The sequence below is a fragment of the Simochromis diagramma genome, unplaced genomic scaffold (genome assembly GCF_900408965.1).
Source record: "Simochromis diagramma unplaced genomic scaffold, fSimDia1.1 OVJJ01000165.1, whole genome shotgun sequence".
In the NCBI taxonomy this organism is placed as follows: domain Eukaryota; kingdom Metazoa; phylum Chordata; class Actinopteri; order Cichliformes; family Cichlidae; genus Simochromis; species Simochromis diagramma.
In genome coordinates, this window is record NW_024387467.1 from 2,308,037 (window position 1) to 2,323,938 (window position 15,902).

Genomic DNA, 15,902 nt, shown 5'->3' on the forward strand with positions numbered 1-15,902 from the left:
TCGTTTTTATTGGTTCTGCCGGAGGTTTCTTCCCGTTGAAAGGGAGTCTTCTTTTCCACCGTCACCAAAGCGCTTGCTCAAAGGGGATCTTCTCTGTATTACTGTACGGTCTTTACCTGAATATGTGTATTCTCATAAAAACTAGAGAAGCATTTAGATATGAAACAAGTCCAACAGCTTTGCCTCTGCACTCCAACAAAAGGATTTAAAATGAAGCTTTAAAAATGGGAGCAGACTTTCAGCTGCTCAGGTATGTTTGTGTGGACTTGGTGCAGGTTAAACACAACGAGGGTTCCAAAATACAAACACAGATCATTTTATTTGAAACATTAGCGTACATTAAATCCACTCACAAATGCAACATTTCTCTCATCTAAGTCAGATGTAAAAAACTAAATAACCTGGATCACATCTCGGTTTGTAAACCCAGACAAATTAGTAACAGACTAACAAAGCTCAAAGCATCTGTACACACCATCTCCCCAACTATCTACATCTCACAGGGATGCAAACTATTTCAATATTTTAGCATCGTAAGAGTTCACATCACATTACAGTCTGAGTGTCTGCTGATGAGCCCTCAGACTGTAATGTGAAGCTCATTTATGACCAATGTCCCAGTGTGAGTCTGTGGGACAGCACACAACGTGTCACACTAAAACAAACACCTGATGAGCATAAATGCGTCGGCCCAGTGTCAGTGATCTGTGGCTGCTGCTCGTCTGAGGCACTGATTCATTAAACCTTTCACAAACTCTGTTTGCTAAACATGAGCCGACACATCTACACATCCCATGTAAATATACCAAACACCTGAATTCAGCTGCTAAATGTTCAAACTTTTAGTGACATCGTATTTATGATCCGGACACTGTGTACAATTACTTCTCATCTTTTGGCATAAATCATATGTTGATAAAGAGCTGCTGATTCTGAGCGTTCATCTACAAAGCAGCAGACTGACTGTTAGGACGATAAAAAGGTTTTGGACAGACGGAGAAAAATGAATTTTTATAATCAAGCTCAAGATAGCAAGAAACTCATGTTTGTGCTGTATGTTACATTAAGAGCAAAGATCCTAAGAGTTGTCTACAACGAGTGCATTAATAAATGTGCATTTTTTGTGTTTCATGAACAGATGTGCTCACACTGCAACCAACACTACAAACATCTCCTGGCTTTATATCCATGCGCTCAGCACGGGCTGTGCTTCCTGCTGTCGTTTACCAGCACTGGAAATGTGCGTGGCCTCCTGAAGAATGTGCACTTCCACTAAACGCTTAAATCATGCGACAAACACGGTTCTTTTACTCTAAAATACACATTTCTAGTTGATTTTCATTGGTCACACACTGAGCCTAAACTACAGCTCAACTAATGAAAGCTCTCCTTCAGTTTAAAACACCTCCAGGGACCAGGCTGGCTAGCATGAACACACCCTGCTCCAAACGGGGTCACTGCTGTGTTTGGATGTGTTCATTTTGCGCTGCACAGCAGCTTTTATATCCCTGTTCTCTGCAGAGGTGTGCTGCAGAGGTGCGCGCTACGCTGAATAGTATAATAATAATAATAATAATAATAATAATAGTATATGTGTGTATTTAGTAAACTGTAGTAACGAGTGTTTTAAACGGGAACCCTACAGAGGAGACTTACTGTTAAAAATATCACCTGCATGAATATTTGCACCTACTTTAAAATAAATGTGTGTATTACCACAGAGCCAGAGTATTCATCTTTACAGTAGTTACACACAGCCAACAAACACAAATACAATGCTCCTTTCAAATCACCTTTGGGATATTCTGATTTTTGTTAAAGATACAAAGAGAAGATGCACACTCAGATGTTTGCAAATGGACAGTCTTCAAGCTGGGCTACAGTTGTAGTTCTGGTTTAAGTCGATCAGGCTGCAGAAGCACCACCAACAAGGCTGACTGGAAGTTGAATGAAGTCCTCTGGCAGCAGGAGAGACGCGTCTAGTTTGTCTGGAGCAGGTTGCTGAGAACTGAAGTTAGAAAGAGCACAGCGATAAGCCAGTGCCTGTTCACAGTCACCACCAGGGGGCAGGCTGGGTTTACTTAGTCTTTTTGGTGCTGTTCTGGATGTTGCAATATCACGCTCCATCGGACCTTCATTTAAGACTTGTTACATTTAATCACTGATTATTTCCCCCTAATCATTCTTTAGTATTCGAGCTGCGAACAGCAGACTGATCTGCTTTCAAACATTTTAAATATTCACTTTGTGCACTCTGATTTTTCTCCTTCTAGTTCACACTTAACATGACTTTATCATATCAATGAACATCTGTTAGCAAACAAGCTCACTCACTGCTCAGGTCACACATTTCAGAGCGTAACAGTTTTAAAACTGTTGACTGACCAGTCATCGCTCCTGTGTCACAGCTGAGAAAACAAGTAACACTGAAGCTACAGTAACTAGAATCTACTCTGTAATGAGGGGCTGAGAGGTACTCTTTACTGTTACTCTGCGACAGCGTGACAGTCAAGCACCCCAGGCAGGTCTCAGTGATCACCTTCATCTTCTGATGAAAGGTGATGGGTGTGGTCTCCTCGTCATGAAGGTTCACTGAACGGTTTGATGAGGTGATGCTGTTGTCCTCAGCAGATCTCAGTCCAGTGAACACTCCTTATTAAGACACCTTTTGTAACTTCGTAGTAAGCAGCCAGCTTAAGCCTGATTCATGGCCGTGTCACAGAGCCCTGACGCTCTGCAGCCTTCTCACAAATAAACGGTGAATTATCACTGGTGTAGAAGTAAAGACAGGAAACAAAGAAAACAGTCTTGTTTCTCCAAAAACCTCACATTTTTCATTCTGTTGAAGCCCTTCGCCCCTGGTGGTGGACAGAATACGATCGTACACTCACGTCTTCAACCCAGGTTACAAAAATCAAGATGTGCAGGCCGTCCGAAACAACACCAAAAGTGGCGCATGCGCGGGCAGCTTTGGGGCGTGTCACGCCACCGTGCGTGGACTGTGAGAACTTACCTTGAGGCTCGGAATGAGTGCCTTGGTGTCCTTTACCACTCTCTGGATCTGCACCTGGATCAGAAACACTTATCAGGATGATGTCAGAGTCCTGTTATCTGTAATCAGCAGTAATACTGAACTCATTATTACAGAAACGAGGGATACCGACCTCCCTGCAGCTTGAAGCACAGTTTCTTCTTCTGATAAGCAAAGTAACTGGACGCTGCTCCCACCAGGGCAACGCCTACGGCACTGATGATTCCTGCAATCGGACCACTCCCTTCGAATGCAGCAGGACAGGAAAAAAGACACATTACTGGAAAGGACCCACTTTAAATGTATTCAAATTCTATTTTTTAATCGGTATGTCAAATGACTTCGTTTATCAAGATCAGAGTAAAATCACTTTAAAGCAGGAGTGTCCAACTCCAGGCCTCGAGGGCCGGTGCCCTGCAGGTTTAGACGTGTCCTTGATCCAGCACAGCTGATTCAAATGGATAAATGAGCTCCTCAACATGTCCTGAAGTTCTCCAGAGGCCTGGGAATGAACTAAACCTGTGAATCAGGTGTGTTGACCCAGGGTGAGATCTGAAACCTGCAGGACACCGGCCCTGGAGGCCTGGAGTTGGACACCTCTGCTTTAAGAGTGGCAAATGTTTGCAAATACTTGTAACTTGATACCTGCTCAAGTGAGAAATCGAAACAGCGCTCTGTGTTTGTTTGGCTCACAAACATGATCGTTAGAGTTTAAGATTTTAGGAACAATTCAAAAAGCTTGATCCAGACCCAGTCCATGAGCTGTAATGACCACAGTTCACCACATGATGGCGGTACCTGTGGCGTTAATAACTTTCAATGCCACAGTTACTGGCAGCACTGGAAAATGTGCAGGAAGGCAAATGAAAAGCAGATACAGCAGCTCCAGTGCAGGGCGTGGCAGCATGAATAATGAAGCTGCTCTTTGAAGCCACACTGAGTCACTGAGCTTTGTCTCATGATGCTGCCGATCACTAAAACAGGGAGTTGCCTGGATATTAAACAACAAGAAAACAAGGCAGGCTGGCAGCTGTGTGCATGACTTACTGCTGGGAAATGTGGAGAATGTCACTCACTGCTCTCCTGTCTCACACAGGACACCTGAGGGCTTAGCGTGATGTGTCTGTTATGTTATTATGATACTGGGACATAAGTCGAGGTCATTATAAAATCTAAATCCTACAGCACAACAACTCTTGTGGATTTAGGAATCATATTTCAGATACACTGACCGTTTCAAGCTGCTTTTATGATTTTATTATTATGTGTTACACTTTTCTCAAAATAAAATCCAAATCCCTTAAAGACTCGAAGCAAAAACCAAAACTCCAGTCATACAAAGAGCAGTTCAGAAGCTGAGCTGTGCCAGAGAGAAGAAGCATCATCGGATCACACATCAGAAAGTCTATCCCGGGCAGTTTGCAGCTCTACATGTTGGATGTGTCAGCTGAGGCTTTGAATGCGTGCTATCCTAAGAATGCCGACTGTGGAAGAGATACGCAGGCGTGTCCTGACACAAAGCGATGGCAGTAAAAAACCTGATTTCCAGTAAGCAAACCAGTTGTCATGAACATGGATGAACATGTGATATTTAGCTCCATTCACAGTCACATGTTCTTTAAAAAACTCTCCCAGTATGAGGTGCTGCTGGTATGTGGTCCCCTCTGACTGTCAAAGTACTACAAAGCACACATTTGTTTGCACAGCAACACATCACACACAGAAAATGCAAGTAACATAAAAAGTATCCCAATGACCACAATCCTGGCACCCAGCAAAACAACATGTCTAACTGCTCATTTTGAGTCCATCAGATATTGAAAACAGCTTTTGTAAACCACCGCATGACCCAACAGCTCATTGCACAGCTTGTAACAGATCCATGGCCCGCTCTAACAGAGGTGTTAAGATCTGCTTTAAGTTGGACATCCAAACATAGAATTCCTCGGGCATGTTAGCGTTTAACATCTTCAGGATGTGGCCCCACAGAATGTCTGGATCTGCAACGACACAATCGTAGCAGGGTTTTAACCAGAGGAACCAGACCGGGGGGCCATTAGCAACTTAAACAAAATGCAACCCATCAAACAGCCAGCACATAATCCAGCTCCTGCCCACCAAGGTAATGAGCTAGCAGAGCTTTCAAAACAACTAGTAACAGGAAGTCCATAATGATAAAAGCTAATGTAGGAAAGCAGAGGCATTCTGTGGTGCTTCCTCCATGACAGGAAACAGGAAATGACCAACAACTCAAGAGCTTCGATTCTGAAGACGAACACTCAGGAAGAAGGGCTGCGCGTCTTCAAGGCCGAATAGATAAATGTTGGTCTCATGTGCTGAAACCTTTTTATAGCGACCGCACAACCAAATGATCCACTGTTATTATTACAGCTCATGATTACATCATCACCACATTTAAACAAATTCCACGTGATCATAAAAACAAGAACACTGTTAGTGCTGGAGACTGAGCATGGTCCTCATATGGACAAAAGCTGCTTGGACACACTGTGCAGGTCTAGCAAAGCATGGACTGAAGATCAAACGTGGGACTCACCTTGAGGCTGGTCAGCACCACCTGTGAGAACACGGGATTCACATTAATCAACAGTGTTTATTACAGACGTGCTTCATACTGTGACACTGATGTCATGTCATGATAATGCTAACACGAGGACGAGCGAGCTGCCTTAGTGCAGCTTTGTGCTTCTGGATTCTTGTTTTTCTGTTTACTGCTGCATTCATGTGGTTCAAAGTGCGTCCTGATTGTTCTTTATAACCACAGATGAACCAAAAGGCACACGAGTCCTCTAAGACTGTCTGCAGAGCTGCTGCTCTGAGGCAAACCTGTGTGTGTGTGTGTACAGTACAACAGGCCCATCGAGTGCTGCATTTCTGCACTCGTCCAGGCAAAGCATGGACTGAAGATCAAACGTAGGACTCACCTTGAGGCTGGTCAGCACCACCTGTGAGAACACGGGATTCACATTAATCAACAGTGTTTATTACAGACGTGCTTCATACTGTGACACTGATGTCATGTCCTACATGATAATGCTAACACGAGGACGAGCGAGCTCATTGGCTGATCTTGAACAAAGTATAAGTATTTTTTGTGGCATGATAACTTAGGACAGCAGTGCACTCCTGCTACTCTTGTTAAATGAAACATGTAGTCAAAATATTTGTAAGGTAAAAACGAGGCAAGATGAACCAAAATACTGCATACCCTGAGGATCCATGGCACGACCTGAAAGAAAAGGTTAGACGTCAGTCAGAGAGCTGACCTCAGACTCTCAGCACAGCAAATCAACATGACATCACATACCTCAGTCATGACTTCTCTTTCCTGTCTTTGGTCAAAATACAACTAATTATTCTGATGCTGTCACTAAACCAAGACCAAGGGTGTCCATCTCCAGGCCTCCGGTGTCCTGCAGGTTTTCGATGTGTCCTTGATCCAACACAGCTGATTTAAATGACCTCCTCAACATGTCCTGAAGGTCTCCAGAGGCCTGGGAATGAACTGATCATGTGATTCAGGTGATCTCTAAAACCTGCAGGACACCAGCCCTCGAGGCCTGTGTCCTGTTATCTAGGAATTAAAAAGCAAAAAGATCTACACTTGTTTTTCTGTATTTTCCTTTTTTCCAATGATAAGAAGAAACAACATTGCAGCAGTTCTGATAAACGATGAGATGTTTTGATCTTTGGTAAACTGGTGGTAAAAATAGCTTCTAATCATTTAAAGGTCAGCAGAACAGCATCAGCAGCTCAGCACTGATCTACACAGGAGCACCTCAGACTGGTCCTAACGTCTGGTCCTTTCTAGTTCTGGTGATCACTTCAAGTCTAAACAAAAACAACAAAGTGAAAATGCTTTTATGTCCCATCCTCAAACCTCCAAATGTGACCAATAAAAACAGTTCCAAAAGCTCCATCGCAGCTTTTTAACCTTTCACACAGCGGTCACTGCAGCTATTCAAAGGCTGTTTACTTGTACGTCTGTCAGTGTTGATGGTATACTTGCACATAAACCACTGCACTGGACACTGATGTGTCCCTCCAAACCCTATTTGTTATAGTTTATATACATGCTGTTATATTGGCATCTTTTTTATCAAAAATATTTGAGCTATTTTATAGTTGTTACACAGCGTATATTATTTATTCGTGTGCCTGTTGTCTACCTAAGTGGATGTAAAAAACTCTTTAAAAAGTACACGTTTAAAAAGAAGAAGTTCAAAAATCTTTTTTCAAGCCTAAAGATGAATAAAAATACTAAAGAAAAACATCCAGAGTGCGGCTGTCATAATTCATGCATGGAAGGGTTAAACAGATGTGCAGTGAACTCATTAAATAACAAATAAGGGGCCAAAATGCACTAACCTCAATGATAAAGACGGCCAAAAGAATCTACTGCAATAAAGACTAAAAATAAAAAGAGTGTTGCTTCTGTTTGCATATGAAACTCTCTTTTGTCTTTAAGTAATTTTAGTTCCCTCGAGACAACATCAAGGATAAATAATGAAACAGTGTTGGAGAAGAGCCACAGGGCGTCAACATTACTGTGACATTATATCAATGTGTTGTTGTCTTCCAGTGACACATGATACCATTATAGCAGCTGGGCAGAGTCAGCGGTAGTGAAGGGCAACAAAACACAACAATAGACAGGAAGTACTGCACAAACTCCAAAATGTTTCCTAAATACAAACTGGAACCACTGAATTTTCTATCTGACTCACCAATGGGAAACAAACTGCATAACAGCAGTAAAAAACACTTATCAGCTACAGTGCAGATTTAGACCGTGTTATAGTGCCGTCTGTCATTTATATAATCAAAGGTCTACAGCTGCAAACACCAGCAGTATACAGCTGGAAGCACAACGAGTAACATCCTGATGCATTTATCCCAGTCCAACTCCTCACCCTGGGTCAACACACCTGAATCAAATCATTCCCAGGCCTCTGGAGACCTTCAAGACATGTTGAGGAGGTCATTTAGTCATTTAAACCAGCTGTGCTGGGTCAAGGTCACATCTAAAACCTGCAGGGCACTCGAGTCCTGGAGCTGGACACCTGTGATTTAGGGTTACACTGGAGCCAAGACAGAGACATAAAAAGCACAATCACAATAGAAATAACATCATAAAACAACCGTTATCGTACCTCCTGAGCGGCCTCCATCAGGCTTGTAGTCTCCATCGCTTACACCAAACAAGTCGGAATCATCAAACTTTCCACCACCTGAAAAAATGATGAACAACCAATTATGCCGTCACATGAGAACACCAACACTTCTGTACTGCTACAGCTGTTTCCACACGTTAACAACATCTGCTGAGACTGGAAATCTGCCACAAATACACTGCTTGATGATCAGTGAACACAAATGTGGGTTTTCTTGATGAATTCAGTCGTTGTCATATCTTAAAAAGGTAAATGTTCATTTATTTCCATTCATGGTTGTGACAGGAAAAGCATATGTAAGGTCACGAGATTATATTTGACCAAAACCTCAAAATGCCTCAATTATTATGTTTATTTGCCTTCATGATGTGCACTGAAGAACTGACAGGGAAGCAAAGAGACAGAGCCTCAGGTCAGAGCTGCTAAACTGGAATCTCATCCATAAATCAGTGTCGAACCAACAACCTGCCACTGACAGCAGCTTATGAAACAGAGGCTTACCTCCTCCACCCTTTGGTGGGTTGACAGCAGGTTTGTCAGGTTTAGTGGTAGGTCCTGTAAATACAAATGCATCATGAGGACCAATAATAATATATACGATAAACAGAGCAGATGGATTAAAGTCTATGTGGGCAAAGGCCCACCTGTGAGCACAGCAGCAGTGCTATACGTCCATGCTCTGTGCAGATAGCACCATGTTAGCACTGAGCCACACACAGCAGTCAATCAGCCAGACTCAACATTAATGACTGAGTCCAGACTGAATCTACAGCTGACAGCTCGAAGCAGGCGGGGGAGGGCCAGCCAGCTCGAGCACAGATGAACTCGCTCCACACTCTCTCACCCTTGTTGAGGCGTAAAGGAAACGCTCCCCAGTACTCACCATTGCTACTACTAACAAAACTGGAGTGACTGATGGGAATGATCCATGTCTTTACCTGGATTGACAGCGTCTCCCAGATCGAATCCAGTGGAATCTGTGACATAAAAAAGAAAATTCTTCAAACACTGTAAGTGATGATTCATTTACCTTCAAATACACTCACACACAAAACAAACATGTAAAATCCACCTTAGCGTCAATGTCCCTGCATCACAAATGATACAAAAGCACAGGATGTATGAAGGCTGTCAGACCTACCAGAGTCTCCAGGACTTGGTTTCTTGGGTTTTTCCGGCTGTGGCTCGTCTGTGGAAGAAAGATTAATTTAAACAAAAACAGTGGTGGACAGTCCAAGCATGGCTAACGATGAGCTATTTTATTCTTAACAGTTTTGCATTTGTAGAAGTAAAAATCAGACATGAGATTAAAAAAGGACAAATATATTACGCAGAACAAATTCTGACACTCAGCAGAAGACAATCAGTAAAATAAGACGTCAGCGTATCTACCTGGTCCAAATGCATCCCAAAGGTCTAGCTCACCTGAAGGAGAAACACATGGAATTAGTCTGTTAACCCGTCCACGTGTGTGGCTTCAAAACAGGAAGCTGTGCAGCATATCAACTGGGACATACGTTTAAATCTATATTTATACCGTTTTATTTCTGCTTTCACAGTCTTACGTTCTTATTATGAAGCAGTTTCTGGGAAATTTAAAGATGGCACGAATGACTGCCAGACCCACAAAGAAGAGCATGAAAAACATCCAAGTTTGATTCATCGAGTTTGATTTACACAGACGATATGTTACAATGGATACACCTGTAATCTCATACATATACATATATATATATATATGTCATTCATGTCATTACTGAGCACTGACATATTGTGTTCAAGACAATGGGACAGACTAACACAGATCATCATATGTGTAATATACATCACTGTAAACAAAAGGCCACTGATGGCGTGCTTCAAAGTTCAGTCGTAACACATGAAATACTACAAACCATCCTTTTTGGGCTGCTCTGGTGCCTTTGTCTTCTCTTTGGGCTTTTGGGTTGTCGTTTCTAAAGAAACAGAAAGAAACGAGTGAACGAAACCTTTAAAAAAACAATGCTAGGAAAAGTGCCCGATGTGACGGTCACTCACTTATTCCATCCAACGCATCCCCCAGGTCGAATCCTGTATGAAGAAGACATGAGGAAGAGCATTAGTTTAATAGTGGAGACTGTTGACTGTAACCACAGGAGGGCAACACTGTCACACTACATCACACTTCACATAAATACCCTTTATATTTATATCTATATATGTTTATATCCAGCTTTGTCAGCATGTCTGATTTCCTCTGAGTCTTTAAGTAGCAGACACAAACATGCCCGTGTGGGCCCATGGTGGGAAGCTGTGAGTGACCTGGGTCATGAATGGAAGGCTGGGAGTACTGGGAGTACTGGGAGTGCTGGGAGTACCGGCAGAGCGAACATGTCCAGAATGGTGACGTCACATTAGATGGTTTCATGCACAGTGTGGAAGGTGGCAGGCAGCTGTGAGGTTCATGTTTGACAGTGACTGCTGTTTTTATTTCCCGCTGAACGCCATAGTTTTACATTTCTATCATGTTTTCTACGATACCATCACTGAATTATTAAGATGTTTGGTATCGTGTTGTTTATTTGTAGCCTTTGTTTATTAACATATTTTAAATACCTTCACGATCTGTACTTTGTGAAACTAATCTTAAATACCAGTTTCACTAAGTCGAACTTAGAACTGGGAAAACTGGCTGAAATGAACAAATTGAATTTTTTACCTATTCGTGTTTTTATTGCAGAATGGAGTCAGAATGTTCCCTGTGCTATTGAAAGCAGCACTGAGTCGTCACAACCCACAGTCCACACTAATCACATGCCAGATGTGCCGGGCCCACAGCTCACTGTGCCCCTTGCGTGTTGGATACAGTCATACAGTGTATTTGCTGGTTGCTAGGGCAGCTCTGACTGACACATCAAGAAGCTGTAAAAAGCACGAGTCACAACTGAAAGTAGGAGGTGTGAGCCGCACTTTGCCTGAACAAGTGCAGAAATCCAGCACTTGCTGGGCCCGTTGATCTTGTACTGTACGCGCCCACAGACAGGTTTGCCTCAGAGCAGCAGCTCTGCAGACCGTCTTAGACCAGCAGTCCCCAACCCCCAGGGCCTCGGACCGGCACCGGTCCGTGAGTCGTTTGGTACCGGGCCGCGAGAGTTGTGAAATGTATAGTTTTCAGGGTTTTTATCGGTTTCCAGCGTTATTTTGTTATCGTTTTTAGCGTTTACTCGGTTTTCCTGGGTCTTTTCACGTGTGTTATGAATAGATTTTCTTTTTTCGGTACCGGTACTAGTTTTATTTTGTTGTATTTATCCGCGACACCTTAAAGGCCGGTCCGTGAAAATATTGTCGGGCATAAACCGGTCCGTGGCGCAAAAAAGGTTGGGGACCGCTGTCTTAGAGGACTCGTGTGCCTTTTGGTTCATCTGTGGTTATAAAGCACAACCAGGACGCACTTTGAACCACATGAATGCAGCAATAAACAGAAAAACAAGAAACGAGAAGCACAAAGCTGCACTAAGGCAGCTCTCTGGCCAGTACTCGAACTAGTTTTTGCATATATTCCTTTTATCTGCTTTGCACTTTTTAAATATAGTTTGTGACCAGATGAGTGCAGCATGACAAATGTTGTACAGCAGCAGGTGATGGACAACAGGAGCTTTCGGATTTTGTTTCATTTTAGTTTAATTCTCTGGTGTCTTCCTACAATTATTTTATCCATGCTGGGAGTTTGTTGTTTAATTGTTTGGCTTATTATGTAATATATACGCAGCCTATATTTGTAGATCTGTGCGAAGGGAGGTTTCTTCATTTGATTGTTGTGTGTATTATTGTAGGGTCTACCTTACAATATAAAGCACCTTGAGGCGACTGTTGTTGTTGTGCTGAATACAAGAAACTGAACATACAACGCTGCCTCTCTTCACAGTTCTGTCGTTAAAGATCTGACACATTTTGGGGTCAAGTTGAGTTTTTCAGTCTATTTTCTTCAGTCTGTTTCAACCTTGGTGGATGTAAGCAACATTTGAGTGGACATGAGCCCACTCTAATCCCCCCCAGAATTCAGTCAACAGCTTTGAAGGTATCGTGTTGACAGACAGACAAAAGGCACATATGCAAACAGCACCACAAACCTACGGCCTTTTCTGACTCATGCCAGGACAATATGTATTACATGTAGATTACTGATCAGCTCTTTGTGGCTCTGATTCAGTGTTGCTCATGGTCACATGACCTGTGACAGGTGATGTAAGACGATGGCTCAGAGGTCCATCCTGGGAGTTCTGCAGTTTGGAATGTGTTTTAATTCTTTTCTCCAAATATCAATTTCCCATCAAACATGCGCGTATGGCCCCACGGTGAGCACGCCAGTGTGGGTGTTTCGGCGTGTTTCCTGGGTTACAGTTATAATTTAAGATTTATGCAAAGTATCGTGACGAGCTGTGGGTGAAGTAGAAAACCTCAGTTACTACATTGCGTGCCATCTACTTTAGAAAGCGTGCCTGTGGTTTGCCATACCAGCTCTGTTTGAGTTTCATACAGGAAGTATGACAGAGGAAGACGTGCAAATGGCGTGCAAACTTTAAATGTAGCTGACACTCACAAAGGCTGGACTGATATCTGTCAGCTAGCTTAGTAACGCCCCCAAACAGGATGCAGAAAGGACACCAAACCTAGATAAGTGGCAGAAAATGAATGGATGGATTTTTGTCCCCATGACGTTTTCCCGTGGAAAACGTTTATACCTTGGAGTATATGTTGAACAAATCCTGGATGTGTATAATATGATATGTGTGTTACTTGTATTTGATTTTTGGAGTTGTTACTGAGCACTTTCTTGTTGTTAGTGTCTTTAATGTCTGTAATTTAGTGTGATGTGTTTATTGTTATTAATCTCTGTCTCTCCTCCACAGCATGTCTTTATCCTGTCTTCCTTCTCTCACCCCAACCAATCACAGCAGATGGCCCCGCCCCTCCCTGAGCCTGGTTCTGCCAGAGGTTTCTTCCTGTTAAAAGGGAGTTTTTCCTTCCCACTGGGTTGGGTTTTTCTCTGTATGTATTATTGTAGGCTCTACCTTACAATATAAAACACCTGAGGTGACTGTTGTTGTGATTTGGTGCTGTACAAATAAAATTGAATTGAATTATTATCGTTGTGGTTATTTGTCAGTCTCCAAAACATGAACTGGATTTCCAAGAGGTCAAATAAATGTAATGTAAAGTGAACAGGGACTTGGACACTAGTGTTTGAACCGAGGAGAAGATCAGCTTGGTTGATTTGGATCTTCTCACATTAGTCCAAACAGATATCCAGCCACGTCAGGCCCACTCACACTCGCACTCACAATCTTTTCTACAGGCACCCCAACCTTCATTTGTAAATGAATGAAAATAAAACTGTTTGCTTGATCCTGACGAGCTCACGAGCAGCATCTTTTCGCTCTAAACTCGTAGCAGTCATGTGACAAATTGCTTCCACTTCTGGAATTTGGTGTATTCCCAAAAAGGAAATAATCCTGGAAACCTCAGATGAACCAGCTATCATGTGTTTGACCCAAAGAACAAAAAGACCAGAGGACCACACTAAGGACACTGTAACAAACATGTAATAAACATTTTTCAACATTATATGAAATGTAGTGTTAATGTAATTATTCCAAAAAAACATCTCGAGTATGGAATATGTTGCAAATGATATGAGCTTCAAGCCTAAACTCTTTAATGACATCATTGCGCTCTGGGAGGAACATCCTTCAATCAATAACTCGAACATTTCGGCGGCTACTGTGTAGTGTCTGTAACTGATACATGTTTTCTAATAAACGGGTTATGAGTTTGTTTAGCGAAAGAAACGTCCACTTTATTTGAAAAAGCACACAAAAAACCCACACAGGAAGCCCAGATCTCCCAGTTTCACACTGGGAATTGAACGCAGCCTATATTTGTAGATCTGTGCGAAGCTGGCAACATTAAATTTGCTTCAAAACCCCACGAGGGCATGACGTAATCAGCGATTGGCGCACACGCATTAAAGTTTTGAGAGAGACATGTTACGCGCAGTTTCAGACGTTTGTGCGCACAGGAGGGTTGTTAACAGAGACAATGTTCGGATTCGTGAGCTGAACTAAATAAATTGTGAATAAAGAATGAGTATCCCGGTTTGGATCGAGGCAAACAGTTCAGCGTGTGCTCAGGTTGCAGGTTTTTGTGTGCATTGAACCACAGTCCTCAAAAGTTACACGTTATTACAAACAACATTTGTCTTATTTTACGCGTGTGGATCATATCGTCCGCATGTGCAAAGAGCAGACGAAATAATACCCAGCTTTTCAAAGAAGTGCCTCTTTGTTTATTTGCTTGTTTGTTTGTTTTTGGCAAGTGGCCAAACAACTTTTTAATTCGCTATACTCGTCTCGCGTGACCTTAAAAAGCAGTTACACACAATAATAATGGCAGCTGTGCTTTTACCTTGTGTTAATGTTCCAGTAACCAGGAAAAGCAGCACCGCAATCCTCAAACAAAGCTTCATGTTGGCTCTTCTTTAGCCGTGTGCGCGGGTCGGCGGCGGGTATTTGTGGACTCAGAAACACTCCGCTGGTGTCTTCTTACACTTCATGAGTCAACTTTGCCTGTGAAGCACAGACTGGGTGTGGCAGCCTCTGAGAGGGCGTTGTGCGTGAGACGCAGGGAAAGATACAAGAACAGCAAACGGAGCCTAAAATCTTTCAGTGATTGCCCCAAAATTTAGATCAGCCGATATAAATATTACAGTTCGTATGTTTGCTGCTGATTATGTACTTCAGTTACGCCTGTAGCTATATAAGACTGAGCTTTTTTAAGGCAGGTGGGAGGTCTTTCATGGGATGACTCATATTTTCTGGCTTGGTTGTAGCCCAAGGGCTCAGGCTCCTAACCAGCTTATACAACAAGAACCAGCAACAGTTTCTGAAACTTGTGTGCCGCCTAGTGTGTGTCCGCCTCTGTCATTTTACACCCTTTCACCACATTGTTCATCCATTTTTGTTCCAGTTTAACTTTTACAAGTAATCTGATTATTGGCTATGATTACTATGGCATGCAACAGTTCAGGGGTGTATGCCCATGCCTGTGTGATTACAGAGAACTATAAACAGTAAGAGCTGATCTAGATTTGCAACATAAACACACCTGGGATGCCTTCTGCTTATCAGATCCCTGTAAATGATCACAAGAGTTTCAGAAAACTCAACTTCTGACCTTGAGGTCACTGAGATTCAAACTCATTCAAGATTTTTAGTAGACACATTTGAAACTCCCATGTCACTGCTTTCTCCATGTATCACATTCACAAACTAGTATTTCAGCCTTGCCTGCCCACCTGGCAGCATGACATACCCCATCAGCCTGTTAAAGTTATGTCAGTCTCAAAGCCATTTCATTTGCACCATAGAGAGGAACAGCAATCAGCACGTTTCTTATCTCTCATAATAAACAGACATTTAACCAGTTGGTGTAGCATGAAAGAACTTCTTTACACGAGTATGGCAGCTAATACATGTGCCACTGAACACATTAGAAATATAGACGCCTATGGATTTAAACATCAATACGTAAATAGAAATTGTCGGTTAAACACTTGTTTAAACCACATCTAAAGCATGGCTGGACCGAACCAGGTATGAAAGACAAGTCATGCTAAACAGACACTAGTAAAGCTGGCT

General features: G+C 42.5%; 1 protein-coding gene across 5 annotated transcripts; it reads right to left on the bottom strand.

Moving 5' to 3' along the window:
• Nucleotides 1–300: 300 nt before the first annotated feature.
• On the bottom strand, nucleotides 301–14,998 carry cd99 (CD99 molecule). Of its 5 annotated transcripts, XM_040014799.1 has the most exons (14): nucleotides 14,671–14,993; nucleotides 10,264–10,296; nucleotides 10,122–10,181; nucleotides 9,619–9,651; nucleotides 9,368–9,415; nucleotides 9,165–9,203; nucleotides 8,728–8,781; nucleotides 8,206–8,283; nucleotides 6,261–6,281; nucleotides 5,977–5,997; nucleotides 5,589–5,609; nucleotides 3,165–3,275; nucleotides 3,014–3,067; nucleotides 301–2,008 (listed from the first exon to the last, which is right to left on the bottom strand). In XM_040014799.1, the coding sequence occupies exons 1-14, from the start codon at nucleotides 14,729–14,731 to the stop codon at nucleotides 1,980–1,982; spliced, it is 663 nt and encodes a 220-aa protein (XP_039870733.1). In that variant the 5' UTR covers nucleotides 14,732–14,993; the 3' UTR covers nucleotides 301–1,979. The 5 variants fall into 5 exon arrangements, with proteins under 5 accessions (XP_039870733.1, XP_039870734.1, XP_039870735.1 ...); XM_040014800.1 differs by lacking the exon at nucleotides 5,589–5,609; XM_040014801.1 differs by lacking the exons at nucleotides 301–2,008; nucleotides 3,014–3,067; nucleotides 3,165–3,275 and adding an exon at nucleotides 4,262–5,033 and having other exon boundaries at nucleotides 5,579–5,609; nucleotides 14,671–14,998.
• Between the last annotated feature and the right edge of the window lie 904 nt (nucleotides 14,999–15,902).

Coding starts and splice junctions, on each gene's coding strand:
- cd99 (XM_040014799.1), bottom strand. CDS start 14,731: ATGAAGCTTTGTTTGAGGATTGCGGTGCTGCTTTTCCTGGTTACTGGA. Junction 9,652..10,121: donor AGAGCAGCCCAAAAAGGATG/GTTTGTAGTATT, acceptor TTTCTCCTTCAG/GTGAGCTAGACCTTTGGGAT. Junction 9,416..9,618: donor TTGGGATGCATTTGGACCAG/GTAGATACGCTG, acceptor TTTCTTCCACAG/ACGAGCCACAGCCGGAAAAA.